Source organism: Nerophis lumbriciformis, linkage group LG28, assembly GCF_033978685.3.
Source record: "Nerophis lumbriciformis linkage group LG28, RoL_Nlum_v2.1, whole genome shotgun sequence".
In the NCBI taxonomy this organism is placed as follows: Eukaryota; Metazoa; Chordata; class Actinopteri; order Syngnathiformes; family Syngnathidae; genus Nerophis; species Nerophis lumbriciformis.
The window spans coordinates 3,859,149-3,877,055 of NC_084575.2; the positions used below are offsets into that span (position 1 = coordinate 3,859,149).

At 38.8% G+C, this 17,907-nt stretch overlaps 3 protein-coding genes across 3 annotated transcripts in view; 2 read left to right on the forward strand and 1 right to left on the reverse strand.

The window, feature by feature from the left end:
* LOC140680121 (uncharacterized) overlaps positions 1 to 17,907 on the reverse strand; it is a 1,112,395-nt gene that overhangs the window by 520,590 nt on the left and 573,898 nt on the right. The gene's annotated exons all lie outside the window — the stretch shown is intronic.
* Positions 1 to 17,907, forward strand: part of LOC133570587 (uncharacterized) — a 353,516-nt gene that overhangs the window by 144,099 nt on the left and 191,510 nt on the right. The window lies entirely within an intron of this gene.
* LOC133570506 (uncharacterized) overlaps positions 11,540 to 17,907 on the forward strand; it is a 335,786-nt gene continuing 329,418 nt past the window's right edge. Inside the window, exon 1 of the mRNA XM_061923184.2 lies at positions 11,540 to 11,558. Within this exon, the coding sequence (XP_061779168.2) occupies positions 11,540 to 11,558 (19 nt within the window). The remainder of the gene's footprint in view (positions 11,559 to 17,907) is intronic.

Sequence of the window (17,907 nt, forward strand, 5' to 3'; positions counted from 1 at the left end):
AACCATGGATGACAAAAGGACTGAAAAATGCTTGTCACAAAAAAAAGACATTATATGGAATATTAATAACACAGACATCTATAGAGGCAGAAAATAAGTATAATAAATATAAAAACAAGCTAATTGGTATACTAGGAACATGTAAGAAGGAATACTACAGACAATTATTAAAGAAGAACAGAAACAACATGAGAGCAACATGGGGCATCCTAAATAGCATCATTAAAAATGCTGCTAAGAAAGATTACCCCCAGTACTTTCTACATGGAAATACAAAAAATGACAATATGAACCAAATAGTTGAACGTTTTAATGATTACTTTGTTAATATCGGAAAAAATGTGGAACAAGATTTCCAAATGCAGATGATGGATCAGTTGAGGACTTGAATGAGCTCATAGACAGAAATCCCAATTCCATGTTTCTTAAGAACGTGACAAAAGAAGAAATAATCAAAATTTGCAAAACATTGTAAATCCAAGACCTCAACCGACTGTCATGGAATAGATATGGTAACCATAAAAAAGGTTATAGAAGACATTTCAGAACCTCTGACATATATCAGCAACGTATCATTTCTAACCCGCAAATTCCCTGACAAAATGAAAATTGCAAAAGTCATACCAATTTATAAGAATGGAGACATACACCAGTTTACTAACTACACACCAGAATTCACAGCTAATATGTCAACATGGATAGCATTAATCCAAATAACAGAGGAAATGAGCAATGCAATAGATGGTAAAAAATGTGCGGTCGCAGTATTCATGGACTTAACTAATGCATTTGACACACTTAATCATGATATTTTAATAACAAAACTAGAACGATATGGCATCAGAGGTTTGGTCTTGAACTGGGTAAGAAGCTATTTAACCAACAGGAAGCAATATGTGAAGATGGGTGAACATATGTGAACACAGCTAGATATATCTTGTGGTGTACCCCAGGGATCAATACTGGGACCAAGATTGTTTCATCTTTATATAAACCACATTTGTAAAGTTACAAAGGACTTAAAGTTAGTTTTATTTGCAGACGACACAACTGCTTTATGTTCAGGAGAGAACACACAGAAGATAATACACATAATAACAGAAGAAATGAACACATTAAAAAGATGCTTTGACAAAAACAGACTATCTTTGAATTTCAGTAAAAGTAAAATAATAATATTTGGTGACAGTAGAAGAGAGCATCAAACACAAATACAAATAGACGGAATAGACATAGAAAGGGTCAAAGAAACCAGATTTTTGGGAGTATTAATAGATGATAACATGAACTGGAAATCTCATATACAAAATATAAAACATAAGGTGGCAAAAACATTTTAATAATAAATAAAGCAAAATACGTCCTGGGCCAAAAATGACTTCATATTCTCTACTGCTCACTAGTGTTACATATCTGACTTATTGTGTAGAAATATGGGAAATAACTACAAAAGTACACTTCATTCATTAACTGTGTTACAAAAAAGATCAGTTATAATAATACATCATGTTGGATATAAACACTTTATTTATTGAATCAAAAATACTGAAATTCCACCACACCCGACAGCGTTCTTGCCATCACCATCAACTAGTCAATCGTCCGCGTGAGTATACGTTGTCATCATTACACAAAAACATGAATGTGTCATTTGTATCTGCGTTGTAAATTCATAAACTAAAACACTGTTTCGCTCTGAGAGGCGCGTTTGGCGTGCCTGTTCAGTGTTTACAAAGACGCGCTCCTCTTTAACGCTAACGTTAATTAGTTGTGCAAATAACTTTTACAACATTAACAATTACATATACTATGTACAAACCAACAATTAACTTTCACTATCATTGTTGTGTTATTAAGCAAAATAAGCAATACTTTTACTTTTGTTGAAATGTTTACACTGTTGTTACAGAATATTTCCATTTTGCACTTTTTTGTATTGGATGTTTATCTTTATTTTTGCACATTTTAAAGCAAAATAAGCAATACTTTTACTTTTGAAATGCTTATACTATTGCAGAATATTAAGATTTGCACTGGATGTTTACTTTTATATTTGCACATTAAAAAGCAAATAAGCTACTTTTAATTTTGTTAAATGTTAAAAGTTTTAAAAGTTTACATTGTTACAGAATATTTTGTCGTGTTGTTGTCAATGTTGACTGAGTGGCCATACTTTTTTTTTGTAAATAAAAGTCATGCTTTTTGAAAAAACTGGCCTACATTTAATTTTTCATCTTCATTTTAAATAAAAAAATAATCGGTAAAAGGAAAAATAATCTATAAATTAATCGAAAAAAATAATCTATAGATTAACCGATTAATCGAAAAAAATAATCTATAGATAAATCGAAAGAAAAATAATTGTTATCTGCAGCCTTAATCATGTTGTATGCATGCATGTGTGATGCATCATGTTGTATGCATGCTAGTGTGATGTATCATGTTGTATGCATGCATGTGTGATGTATCATGTTGTATGCATGCATGTGTGTTGTATCATGTTGTATGCATGCATATGTGATGTATCATGTTGTATGCATGCATGTGTGATGTATCATGTTGTATGCATGCATGTGTGATGTATCATGTTGTATGCATGCATGTGTGATGTATCATGTTGTATGCATGCATGTGTGATGTATCATGTTGTATGCATGCATGTGATGTATCATGTTGTATGCATGCATGTGTGATGTGTCATGTTGTATGCATGCATGTATACATGCATGTGTGATGTATCATGTTGTATGCGTGCATGTGTGATGTATCATGTTGCATGCTTGCATGTGTGATGTATCATGTTGTATGCATGCGCGTGTGATGTATCATGTTGTATGCATGCACGTGTGATGTATCATGTTGTATGCATGCACGTGTGATGTATCATATTGTATGCATGCACGTGTGATGCATCATGTTGTATGCATGCACGTGTGATGCATCATGTTGTATGCATGCATGTGTGATGTATCATGTTGTATGCATGCATGTGTGATGTATCATGTTGTATGCATGCATGTGTGATGTATCATGTTGTATGCATGCATGTGTGATGTATCATGTTGTATGCATGCATGTGTGATGTATCATGTTGTATGCATGCATGTGTGATGTATCATGTTGTATGCATGCATGTGTGATGTATCATGTTGTATGCATGCATGCATGTGTGATGTGTCATGTTGTATGCATGCATGTATACATGCATGTGTGATGTATCATGTTGTATGCGTGCATGTGTGATGTATCATGTTGCATGCTTGCATGTGTGATGTATCATGTTGTATGCATGCGCGTGTGATGTATCATGTTGTATGCATGCACGTGTGATGTATCATGTTGCATGCATGCATGTGTGATGCATCATGTTGTATGCATGCATGTGTGATGTATCATGTTGTATGCATACATGTGTGATGTATCATGTTGTATGCATGCATGTGTGATAAATCATGTTGCATGCATGCATGCATATGTGATGTATCATGTTGTATGCATGCATGTGTGATGTATCATGTTGTATGCATTCATGTGTGATGCATCATGTTGTACGCATGCATGTGTGATGTATCATGTTGCATGCATGCATGTGTGATGCATCATGTTGTATGCATGCATGTGTGATGCATCATGTTGTATGCATACATGTGTGATGTATCATGTTGTATGCATGCATGTGTGATAAATCATGTTGCATGCATGCATGCATATGTGATGTATCATGTTGTATGCATGCATGTGTGATGTATCATGTTGTATGCTTGCATGTGTGATGCATCATGTTGTTTGCATGCATGTGTGATGTATCATGTTGTATGCATGCATGTGTGATGTATCATGTTGTATGCATGCATGTGTGATGTATCATGCTGTATGCATGCATGTGTGATGTATCATGTTGTATGCATGCATGTGTGATGTATCATGTTGTATGCATGCATGTGTGATGTATCATGTTGTATGCATGCATGTGTGATGTATCATGTTGTATGCATGCATGTGTGAGGTATCATGTTGTATGCATGCATGTGTGATGTATCATGTTGTATGCACACGTGTGATGTATCATGTTGTATGCACGCATGTGTGATGTATCATGTTGTATGCACGCATGTGTGATGTATCATGTTGTATGCACGCATGTGTGATGCATCATGTTGTATGCATGAATGTGATGCATCATGTCTTATGCATGCATGAGTGATGTATCATGTTGTATGCATGCATGTGTGATGTATCATGTTGTATACATGCATGTGTGATGCATCATGCTGTATGCATGCATGTATGATGTATCATGTTGTATGCATGCATGTGTGATATATCATGTTGTATGCATGCATGTGTGATGTATCATGTTGTATGCATGCATGTGTGATGTATCATGTTGTATGCATGCATGTGTGATGTATCATGTTGTATGCATGCATGTGTGATGTATCATGTTGTATGCATGCATGTGTGATGCATCATGTTGTATGCATGCATGTGTGATGTATAATTTTGTATGCATGCATGTGTGATGTATCATGCTGTATGCATGCATGTGTGATGTATCATGTTGCATGCATGCCTGTGTGATGTATCATGTTGTATGCATGCATGTGTGATGTATCATGTTGCATGCATGCATGTGTGATGTATCATGTTGTATGCACGCATGTGTGATGCATCATGTTGTATGCATGAACGTGATGCATCATGTCTTATGCATGCATGAGTGATGTATCATGTTGTATGCATGCATGTATGATGTATCATGTTGTATGCATGCATGTGTGATGTATCATGTTGTATGCATGCATGTGTGATGTATCATGTTGTATACATGCATGTGTGATGCATCATGTTGTATGCATGCATGTGTGATGTATCATTTTGTATGCATGCATGTGTGATGTATCATGTTGTATGCATGCATGTGTGATGTATCATGTTGCATGCATGCCTGTGTGATGTATCATGTTGTATGCATGCATGTGTGATGTATCATGTTGCATGCATGCATGTGTGATGTATCATGTTGTATGAATGCATGTGTGATGTATCATGTTGTATGCATGCATGTTTGATGTATCATGTTGTATGCATGCATGTGTGATGTATCATGTTGTATGCTTGCATGTGTGATATATCATGTTGTATGCATGCATGTGTGATGCATCATATTGTATGCATGCATGTGTGATGTATCATGTTGTATGCATGCATGTGTGATGTATCATGTTGTATGCATGCATGTGTGATGTATCATGTTGTATGCATGCATGTGTGATGCATCATGTTGTATGCTTGCATGTTCCAAATAAACTCAAAGTCAACTAACACTTGGTGGACATTCAAGCCACAAAATGCAAATGGAGTATTGTTGGTGTATTTTGGATGGTTATAGAGGACCTCCCATTGGCTCCATTGCAAGTGGACTTTTATTTACATTTATGAGTTAGAATTAGGGCTGGGTGATGTATGGAATATACTGGATATATCGTGGGTTTGTCTCTGTGCGATATAGCAAATGACTATATGGTGATATTGGAGTATACGTTCTCACACAGTTGCTTTTAGCTGCAGGCATTACACTACAGGCTCTTCTCACTCTTTCTTGTCTCTCCTTCTCACAGAGACATAAAACAAGCGCACCTTCTTACATACGTCACATACTGTCACGTGTGCAACGTCATACGCTCTCACGGAGCAGACAGGTAGCAGCATGGTAACGTTAGCTGTGGTGCTATTGGTAATACGAGAGAAAGAAGGTGCCAATCTGGTAACAAATGAAGGAATAATTAATTCCCAAAACAAACAGCAGGGCGTCCATTGTCTGGCGGTGGTTTGGCTTCAAGCGGGTAGATGGTGAACAAGTATGCGGCAAAAGCGTTGCTACTAAAAGTAGCAGCACTGCTAATATGTAGCATCATTTGAAAAGTCACCCGCTAGAGAATGAAGAGTGCTTGAAACTCTGCATGTCAACATCTCCGTTCAGTGCCACGCCCACAAAATGCCCGAGCAACCATTTCCACATCAACACCGTATGAAACAAATAGTCAACAACAGAAGGAGATAACGTCCGCAGGAACCTACCACATAGTGAAGGACATACACTATTTGATTTCCTTTTATGCAGCTCATTTTTATTTGACACTTATTGAAATATCTTGTGTGACATCATGCACAAAAGTGCACTTTATTTGTTTTAAACTATTGTAGTGGCGTTCTGTACAAAAAGTCCACTTTAATTTAGTGTTGTTTTGATATGTCATCTGAGTGACATCATGCACAAAAGTGCACTAATAGCTTGTTTTAAAATGTCTCTGACAATCTTGCACTTTCTGTTTTGAAATGACATGAATGTTTGTGCCACTGCTTAATAACTGTTTAATAAATACACTTTTGCTAAATTGACTTAGTTGTGATTTCCCTCTCTGCATGTAAGTTTAAAAGTAGCATATATTAATGCAGTATGAAGAAGAATGTTTTAATGTAGACACATAGAATCATCATACTGCCGTGATTATATGCATCAAGTGTTCATTCAAGGCTAAAGCAAAATATCCACATATACAGGTAAAAGCCAGTAAATTAGAATATTTTGAAAAACTTGATTTATTTCAGTAATTGCATTCAAAAGGTGTAACTTGTACATTATATTTATTCATTGCACACAGACTGATGCATTCAAATGTTTATTTCATTTAATTTTGATGATTTGAAGTGGCAACAAATGAAAATCCAAAATTCCGTGTGTCACAAAATTAGAATATTACTTAAGGCTAATACAAAAAAGGGATTTGTAGAAATGTTGGCCAACTGAAAAGTATGAAAATGAAAAATATGAGCATGTACAATACTCAATACTTGGTTGGAGCTCCTTTTGCCTCAATTACTGCGTTAATGCGGCGTGGCATGGAGTCGATGAGTTTCTGGCACTGCTCAGGTGTTATGAGAGCCCAGGTTGCTCTGATAGTGGCCTTCAACTCTTCTGCGTTTTTGGGTCTGGCATTCTGCATCTTCCTTTTCACAATACCCCACAGATTTTCTATGGGGCTAAGGTCAGGGGAGTTGGCGGGCCAATTTAGAACAGAAATACCATGGTCCGTAAACCAGGCACGGGTAGATTTTGCGCTGTGTGCAGGCGCCAAGTCCTGTTGGAACTTGAAATCTCCATCTCCATAGAGCAGGTCAGCAGCAGGAAGCATGAAGTGCTCTAAAACTTGCTGGTAGACGGCTGCGTTGACCCTGGATCTCAGGAAACAGAGTGGACCGACACCAGCAGATGACATGGCACCCCAAACCATCACTGATGGTGGAAACTTTACACTAGACTTCAGGCAACGTGGATCCTGTGCCTCTCCTGTCTTCCTCCAGACTCTGGGACCTCGATTTCCAAAGGAAATGCAACATTTGCATGGTTGGGTGATGTTTTGGGGTGCCATGTCATCTGCTGGTGTCGGTCCACTCTGTTTCCTGAGATCCAGGGTCAACGCAGCCGTCTACCAGCAAGTTTTAGAGCACTTCATGCTTCCTGCTGCTGACCTGCTCTATGGAGATGGAGATTTCAAGTTCCAACAGGACTTGGCGCCTGCACACAGCGCAAAATCTACCCGTGCCTGGTTTACGGACAATGGTATTTCTGTTCTAAATTGGCCCGCCAACTCCCCTGACCTTAGCCCCATAGAAAATCTGTGGGGTATTGTGAAAAGGAAGATGCAGAATGCCAGACCCAAAAACGCAGAAGAGTTGAAGGCCACTATCAGAGCAACCTGGGCTCTCATAACACCTGAGCAGTGCCAGAAACTCATCGACTCCATGCCACGCCGCATTAACGCAGTAATTGAGGCAAAAGGAGCTTCAACCAAGTATTGAGTATTGTACATGCTCATATTTTTCATTTTCATACTTTTCAGTTGGCCAACATTTCTAAAAATCCCTTTTTTGTATTAGCCTTAAGTAATATTCTAATTTTGTGACACACGGAATTTTGAATTTTCATTTGTTGCCACTTCAAATCATCAAAATTAAATGAAATAAACATTTGAATGCATCAGTCTGTGTGCAATGAATAAATATAATGTACAAGTTACACCTTTTGAATGCAATTACTGAAATAAATCAAGTTTTTCAAAATATTCTAATTTACTGGCTTTTACCTGTATATGGTGTATCGTGACATGGACTAAACATATCCACATATATATGGTGTTTCGTGACATGGCCTAAACATATCCACATATATATGGTGGATCGTGACATGGACTAAACATATCCACATATATATGGTGTATCGTGACATGGACTAAACATATCCACATATATATGGTGTATTGTGACATGGACTAAACATATCCACATATATATGGTGTATCGTGACATGGACTAAACATATTCACATATTAATAAAAGGCCATATCGCCCAGCCCTAGTTAGAATGTGATTTTTTTCTTACATATCCACCATCATGTCTTTTATAATAATTATGAACGATAGAAAAATCCCCTAAAAAGTGCAGTTCCCCTCTAAATTCCAATGATTAGATTTAAAACTTGAAGTGTATGAGCATGAAGTGATGAAGCCTACTTGGATGAGTCTTCTAAGACAAAGTGAACAGTCCAGTTGTGATGGATTGAATGCCCTGAGAATAAAATGATATGTGCTTACTTGGACTGTGATGAAGATGTGAGGACTCAGGTGCTTTGTCTTCATGCTCTTCAGTCTTCACAGAGACAACAGTCAGTGGAAACTTGCTGACATCATCCTCCTCCTGCCCTACAACACACTCTCCCTCATCTTCCTCTTTCATGTGGGGATCCTCCTCTTCCTCTTTCATGTGAAGGGGCTGTAATTCATCCTCTTCCTCTTTCATGTGTGGATCCTTCTCTTCCCCTTTCATGTGAAGGGGCTGTAATTCATCCTCTTCCTCTTTCATGTGTGGATCCTCCTCTTCCTCTTTCATGTGGGGGGGCTGTGGATCATCCTCTTCCTCTTTCATGTGAAGGGGCTGTGGATCATTCTCTTCCTCTTTTATGTGTGGATCCTCTTCCTCTTTCATGTGGGGGGGCTGTGGATCATCCTCTTCCTCTTTAATGTGGGTGGGCTGCGGATCATCCTCTTCCTCTTTCATGTGTTGATCATCCTCTTCCTCTTTCATGTGGGTGGGCTGTGGATCCCCCTCTTCCTCTTTCATGTGGGGGGGCTGTGGATCATCCTTTTCCTCTTTCATGTGGCGGGGCTGTGGATCCCCATCTTCCTCTTTCATGTGGGTGGGCTGTGGATCATCCTCTTCCTCTTTTATGTGGGTGGGCTGTGGATCCCCCTCTTCCTCTTCCATGTGGGGGGGGGCTGCTGGATATCTGTTGGGTAAATAAGTCAATAAGATAAATTATAAGAGATAAGGAGAGAATATAAATAGTTTTGGACTGACACTGTTAACACAATGAGATTATTTGTGTTCTTTTGTGTGTTGTGTTAAAAGTGTGTAGCAAAACAACCAATAAAAACACAGGAAATACCACCTTTTGTCCAAAAATTATTCAAAAGTGGTACAGTGAGTACAAAAACAGACTTGGAAAATTGATGGGGGTCAATTTGAAAATTTTTATAATTACGAGGCAGCATTGATTGAGGCATTCTTAACTTCACTGATGTAAAGTCTGTAAATATTGAGATTGTCATTACCATTACTTCATTATCATGGAAATAAAACAAATCTAATTCCAAAATCACTTAAAAAAACATTCATGGTATGTTTTTGTTATCATGCAGAATACTTTTGGGTGGTCATTTTGTTGGCTGGGCCAAAAGGAACTTTTAACAAGAACATGTTTTCCTATGTGCTGTTTTATGGAGTATCTCCATCAACAATTCCTCTTTAGGAATTGGAGACCATCTACAACACACGGAAGGAAAGTCAGTCACCTTTATGTTCTTTTAATAATTCAAGTGTTGACTACTTTGGTTATTGAAAACAAATGTTTACTTTCACTTACTGTTGCATGTAAGTCAGAATCAGGAAGTGAAATTATAACTTTAATTAGATTTGATTACAGTGAAAAATGTATTTAGTGAGTGTGTGAGTTTTGTGTTAACATGTTGATACAGGTTTACATCTTCTTAAGGACTGGAACACAGATATGTTCTGAAAGGATGCACCAATTTTTAAAACCTTCACTAAGCTGTGCCACCAACATTGTCTCACTTAGCTCATTAAGCAAACTACCAGGGTGAGTGAGTCCATTTAAATCTTCATAGACCTCGTTGTTACTTTTGACCAGTCTATGATTTTCACAAGTGGAACTACTGTATGCGGCTTAAGTGATCATTCCATCATTTTCTGTACCCATAAAAAACATAGAACTGAGTCTGAGGAGTTCCGGTGACGTCATCAAGCTGAATGGCAGCTTAGAGTAACATCTCCCTCGTGAAAATTTTTTTGCCCCGTTAGACCGTAAAATGCCAAATTTTTAGATCATCTCTGAACAAACAAAAGGGGCAAGAATGAGGAAAACCAGAGGAAATCGAGGAAATATTGTTGCAGAGCCTGTAAATGAGGAAAGCTCTGTGTCCGCGAACTGCTCACCTGTAAAGCTACAAGATGGCGGTGCTAACGCTAACCCTCGCTCAAAGGAGGCGGACGCCGAAGGTTTAGTCCAAGTTCTGGAGGAGATTCGGGACTTCCGAAAAGACATAAAAGAACAACTGAACGATATTAAATCCGAGCTCACCAACATTAAACAACAAATAACAGACACAGAGGAGCGAATTGAGAAAGTGGAGGGCCGGATTCAAAACGTGGAGTATGTGTTGAACAACATGATAAAAGTCATTCATCAGCAAGAAAACAAACTACTCGACTATGAAGGGAGATCCTGACGCAAGAACTTGAGGATATACAATGTTCCCGAAGGAGCCGAGGGACCGTCCATGCCAGAGTTTGTGGAAAAACTGCTGCGGGACATGTTGGAGATCCCCGCAACTATGCAACTCGACATCGAAAGGGCGCACTGCGCGCTGGCGCCAAGACCTGCCGGAGACAGAGAAGACAAGCCGCGGTCAATAATAGTCAAATTCCTCCGCTACAGGACGAAAGAAGAGGTCATGCGCAAAGCCTGGGGAAAGAAGATTTTTCTGAATGGGAGACTAATATATTTTGACCAGGATTACCTCCCAGCAGTCCTGCAAAAGAGGAAAGAATATGCTGAAGCGAAGCGAGTGTTAAAGCAAAGAAATATCTGCTTCCAGACTCCGTACCCGGCCAAACTACGAGTGTTCCAGGAGGACGGCACGCAGCTGTACCGGAAAGCAAAGGAGGCGACAAAAGACATGAAGGACAGAGGACTGCCAGTCAGCGTGACTACACCGAGGGAGAGCCTGCTGGATCAGCTGTCCCGCTCCGCCTGGGAGACCATGGGAGGAAGGAGCCGGGAGGGGACAGGTGAGGAGCCAGAGAAAAGCATCAAGGAGAGACTGCAAGCCTTCAGAAGATAATCATCGCCTTCTCCGGGGGACCTGTTAATTTTGACTGACTTCTTAAAGTGTTGGTAAGATGAACAGAACCAAAACAGGTGACTTTAAATCCACTCCAAGACATTTGCGTTTGTATAATAACCCCAGCTAGATGAGAATATATACAAATGAGGGATGTATCTATGTAATGAACAGATATTTTTTTTTCTCTTTCTACCAAGTGCCATGATGGGGGCCCTCAGCCCATAGTTGGGAGAGGATTTTCCCCACAGTCAGACGTTTTATCTAGCCCAACTCAGGGGCATCTAATAGAGACCCCTGCCTTGGAACTACACTTTTCTTTTTTAATTTTCTTTAGTTATTTTGCTTTGTTTTATTTTTGTTATTTCAGTTGTTTTCGTTATGGTAGTAGACTTGCTCGGTTTTATTTTAAATATTTTATTGGTACACTTACAAGTAAATACATATGGTTAGTGACAAAGTAAAATGTGTATCGTTTAATGTTAATGGGCTATTGAACCCAATTAAACGCAATTAAAATATTATCGAAGGTGAGGACAGAACAAGCCCACAGTATATTTACAGGAGACCCATTTGACTGACAAGGAGCATGTAAAACTAAAGAGAATGGGCTTCACTCATTTGTTTTATTCGTCATATAAATTAGGACATAGGAGAGGAGTTACAATCCTCATCTCAAAAAAGCTACATTTTGAAAATGTACTGGAATTTGGTGAAAAGGAGGGTAGATTTATTTTAGTAAAGGGAAAGATAGATGGGAACCCAATCACCTTATTGAATGTCTATACACCCCCTGGGAGTGATATTAATTTCTTCCAAAAAATCACCAATATTATGGTAACGGAAACCAAAGGTCTTTTGATTTGTGGTGGGGATTTAAATATATATTTACAGCCAAAATCGGACTCATCTAGTATAAAAATACACAACGTTAAACCCCTTTATAAGAAAATAAACACACTTTTTGAGGAAGTAGGCTTAATTGACATATGGCGAGACTTTTTCCCAGACAGAAGGGATTATACTTATTTCTCTGCTCCGCACTGTCTTCATACAAGAATAGATTATTTCTAACATTTGGAAAGGATAAAGATAAAATATGTACCAGTGAAATTGGGACGATAGATCTAAGTGACCATGCACCTATATACCTATCTATGGACTTTAATCTGAGGGCAAAAAATAATACATAGAAACTAAACTCAAGTCTGCTGAATGACCTATCCTTTAAGACACAAATTAAATCTGAAATAAGTCTCTTCTTGGAGTTCAATGACACAGGAGAGGTTTCACCTCCCATATCATGGGACACTTTGAAGGCTGTTTTGAGAGGGAAAATTATAGCAATATCTTCATTTAAGAAAAAAAATGAGAATACAAAATCGAATGACTTAAAAAAAACAAAAAACTAAAAGAATTAGAACGAAAACACAAACTAGATTTGGCACAGGATACATTAAGGGAATTAAGAAATACTAGGATTGAAATGAACAGTTTGGCCACACAAGAAATTAAAAAAAATCTAATGTTTTTGCAACAGAGACAGTATGAAAGTGGCTCTAAGTCTATGAAAATACTGGCCTGGAAACTAAAAAAAAAAGATAGCGGAAAACACCATTCATAAAATGAGGGATCCAAGAACAAAAGAGATAAAAACTAAACCAAATGAAATTCAGGAAGCCTTCGAACATTTTTATAAAACTTTATACTCTGAGGTCTCTAGTAGGAGGATAACCCAAATTGACAGCTTCCTGAACTCTCTGGATTGACCTATTTTAGATGAAAAACAAAACCAAACAATATCAACAACAATAACTGAAAATGAATTAAAAGTTGTAATTAGGCTTAAACTAAGTAAATCGCCAGGATCAGACGGTTACACGGCTGAGTGGTATCAGGAATTTAAAAAAGAATTAATACCTGTTTTACTCCCCACACTGAATTAGGTCTTAAAAAAGGCACAAACACCACTTAGTTGGAGGGAGGCAATTATCTCAGCTATACCAAAAGAAGGCAAGGATAGAATTGAATGTGGATCTTACAGGCTAATATCGGTTCTCAATGTAGATTATAAACTATTTACTTCCATTATGGGCAAACGATTAGAAAATGTCTTACCTATATTGATACATAATGATCAAACAGGTTTTATACATCAACGACAAACACAAGACAATATAAGAAAGACACTACATATTATGGATCATATACAAAGAAAAAACATCCAAGCAATTGTTATAAGTGTGGATGCTGAAAAGGCCTTTGATTCGGTCAATTGGAATTTTCTTTACAGAGTTTTATATAAATTCGGTTTTCAGGATACAATCATTAAAACTATACAGGCACTATATAACAATCCTACTGCTAGGATTAAAGTCAATGGATACTTATCAAACAGTTTTACCCTAGAAAGGGGCTCTAGACAGGGATGTGCATGGTCACCATTACTCTTTGCATTACCGTATTTTCCGCACTATAAGGCGCACCTAAAAACCACAAATTTTCTCAAAAGCTGACAGTGCGCCTTATAACCCGGTGCGCTTTATTACGATTCATTTTCATAAAGTTTCGATCTCGCAACTTCGGTAAACAGCCGCCATCTTTTTTCCCGGTAGAACAGGAAGCGCTTCTTCTTCTACGCAAGCAACCGCCAAGGTAAGCACCCGCCCCCATAGAACAGGAAGCGCTTCTTCTTCTACTGTAAGCAACCACCCGCCCCCGGAAGAAGAAGAAAAAACGCGCGGATATCACCGTACGTTTCATTTCCTGTTTACATCTGTAAAGACCACAAAATGGCTCCTACTAAGCGACAAGGATCCGGTTCATAAAAAGACGCAATCTCTCCATCCGCACACGGATTACTACCGTATTTCACAGCAACTGATATTCCTGTGAACCGCACTGTGGAACGGGAGCACGTACGGTGAATATTCGCACCACAGGGAATGAGAAGTCATCCTTCACTGTGGTTCTAGCTTGCCATGCTAACTTCCACCCATGGTGATATTCAAAAGGAAGACCTTGCCAAAAGAGACCTTTCCAGCCGGCGTCATCATAAAAGCTAACTCGAAGGGATGGATGGATGAAGAAAAGATGAGCGAGTGGTTAAGGGAAGTTTACGCGAAGAGGCCGGGTGGCTTTTTTCACACAGCTCCGAAGGCGAACACACCTTCACTAAGACGGGCAGACAGCGCCGGACGACATACGCCAACATTTGCCAGTGGATCGTAAATGCCTGGGCAGATATTTCGGTCACAACTGTGGTCCGAGCTTTCCGGAAGGCAGGATTCACAGAACTACTGGACAACAACAGCGACACTGACTCCGATGACTTCGACGAGACGGAACCGGCCATTTTGGATCCCACGCTTGCGCAACTTTTCAATTCGGACACCGAAGACGAAGAATTCGAAGGATTTACGAATGAAGAATAACTTCAGAAGGTGAGCGCTATGTTTATTTTGTGTGTTGTGACATTAACGTTCGAGCAACATTATGTTGCTATTGCTCTACACCATTTTGAATTTTACTATGTTTGTGATTGCACATTTGCGTACATTTTGGGACAGAGTTGTTAGAACGCTGGTTTTCAATATATTATTAAAGTTTGACTGAACTATCTGACTGTTTTTTTGACATTCCCTTTAGCGCAGCGTAGGCGCGGCTTATAATCCGGGGCGGCTTATTGGTGGACAAAGTTATGAAATATGTAATTCATTGAAGGTGCGGCTAATAATCCGGTGCGCCTTATAGTGCGGAAAATACGGTATATCTAGAGCCATTAGCTCAGTCTATTAGACACAATAAAGATATTAAGGGAATCATGATTAAAGGAAGAGAGTATAAATTGGCCTGCTATGCGGATGACATTTTGGTTTACCTCGGACACCCAACATACTCACTCCCTAAATTAATGCAATCATTTGAACTGTATGGTCAACTATCAGGATATAAAATCAATATAGGTAAAACCCAGCTACTCTCATATAATTATAACCCACCAGGGGAAATCAGAAGTAGTTACCCTCTGATATGGCAAACAGAGTCTTTTAAATACCTGGGCATTAATTTGCCAAAAGATCTAACAAAATTATCAGAATACAATTATCTACCCACATATAAAAAAAATAAAAGATGACATAGCAAGATGGAACTTAATTCCTTTTTTTAGCCTTAGTTCTAGAATTGATTCCATTAAAATGAATGTACTGCCAAGACTGATGTACCTATTTCAAACCCTGCTAATAGAGATTAACCAAAACCAAGTCAATGAATGGGACAAAATGGTATCAAGGTATATATGGCAAAGTAAAAGGCCAAGAGTTTGTCTCAAAACTTTACAATTGGTCAAACAAAAGGGAGGATGGGGTTTACCTTGCCTCCGATATTACTATTTTGCAGCCCAGACGAGAGCAGTGATATGCTGGTGCAACCCGTCATACATTGCTCAATGGAAGATTATTGAAGAAGAAATGCCCTCCATCCCCATACAAGCAATCCTGGCGGATAGCAATTTACAAACCCACATAAATAACATTGATAACCCATGGGTGAAATGGACCCTTAAAGTGTGGAAAATGATCATAAAGGAATACAAACTCGAGAGTGATATTGCAGTTCTTAAATGGTGTGCCTATGATACAGAGTTTACACCTAATAAACTAGACTCAAGATTTAAGGACTGGATATCTAAGGGTATAACAGCTCTATGTAGTGTAATGAAAGATAAAACAATGCTTAGCTTTGAAACTATTAAAAGGACATATATATTAGAAAACCAAGACTTCTATCGGTATTTGCAGTTGCGGCATTTTGTTAATATGAAGGTGAAAAGTGTCACAAAGACGAGTATATGTTTGATTGAACTGTTTACAAAAGCCTACAATTCAGAAATTATTGATAGAAGTGTTTCATGCTTGTATAAGGGTCTGTTGAATATGAAATCATATTCAACTTCATATATTAAAACAAAATGGGAGAAGGAAGGAGGGATAACTAAATCTGAGGAAGAATGGACAATAATATGGAAATATCAATGGACTTGTACCAGCTCACCAAGTGGAGAGAGTTTGGCTGGAAAAGTTTGATCAGATTTTTTATTACACCTTTTCAGAAGTGTCACTATGATAACAACTCCCCTGCCTGCTGGAGAAATTGTGGGAATTCAAATGCAAATCACTACCATGTTTTGTGGGACTGCTCCACCATAAAGGACTATTGGAAAGAGATGCACTAAGCTCTACAGGATATTTTCAAACGTGAAATACCCCTCCAAAGTAAAACTTTGTTTTTTGGACATGTACCGTATTTTCCGCACTATAAGGCGCACCGGATTATTAGCCGCACCTTCAATGAATGGCATATTTCATAACTTTGTCCACCAATAAGCCGCCCCGGACTATAAGCCGCGCCTACGCTGCGCTAAAGGGAATGTCAAAAAAACAGTCAGATAGGTCAGTCAAACTTTAATAATATATTGAAAACCAGCGTTCTAACAACTCTGTCCCAAAATGTACGCAAATGTGCAATCACAAACATAGTAAAATTCAAAATAGTGCAGAGCAATAGCAACATAATGTTGCTCGAACGTTAATGTCACAACACACAAAATAAACATAGCGCTCACTTTCTGAAGTTATTCTTCATTCGTAAATCCTTCGTCTTCGGTGTCCGAAGTGAAAAGTTGGGCAAATGTGAGATCCAAAATGGCCGGTTCCGTCTCGTCGAAGTCATCGGAGTCAGTGTCACTGTTATCCAGCAGTTCTGTGAATCCTGCCTTCCGGAAAGCTCGGACCACAGTTGTGACCGAAATATCTGCCCAGGCATTTACGATCCACTGGCAGATGTTGGCGTCGTCTGGCGCTGCCTCCCTGTCTTAGTGAATGTGTGTTCGCCTTCTGTCATCCATTGTTCCCACGCAGTTAGCAGTCTAGCTTCGAATGCCCTGTTGACACCAATATCTAGCGGCTGGAGGTCTTTTGTCAATCCACCCGGAATGATGGCGAGTATTGAATTAAGCGCGTAAGCGTGTCTCTTAATGTGATGTTATGAGCTAGCAAATATAACAACTATACTACCCAGCATGCAACGATAGTTACGAGCATGCGCGGTAGCCCTGAGAAGCGTTGTTGTATGCTGGCAGTTAGAATGTGGTTATGAGCACGCTGTGAGTAAACGTTGAGAACTCCGTTAACACGCCTCGTCTGCATTATTTATAATTAGACAGACAACACACTTAATAGGAGCCATTTTGGGGTCTTTACATAAACACACAAATGGAAATGAAACGTCACATATCCCAGCATGCACCGCGCGCTTCTTCGTCATCCACTGTTCCCACGCAGTTAGCAGTCTAGCTTCGAATGCCCTGTTGACACCAATATCTAGCGGCTGGAGGTCTTTTGTCAATCCACCCGGAATGACGGC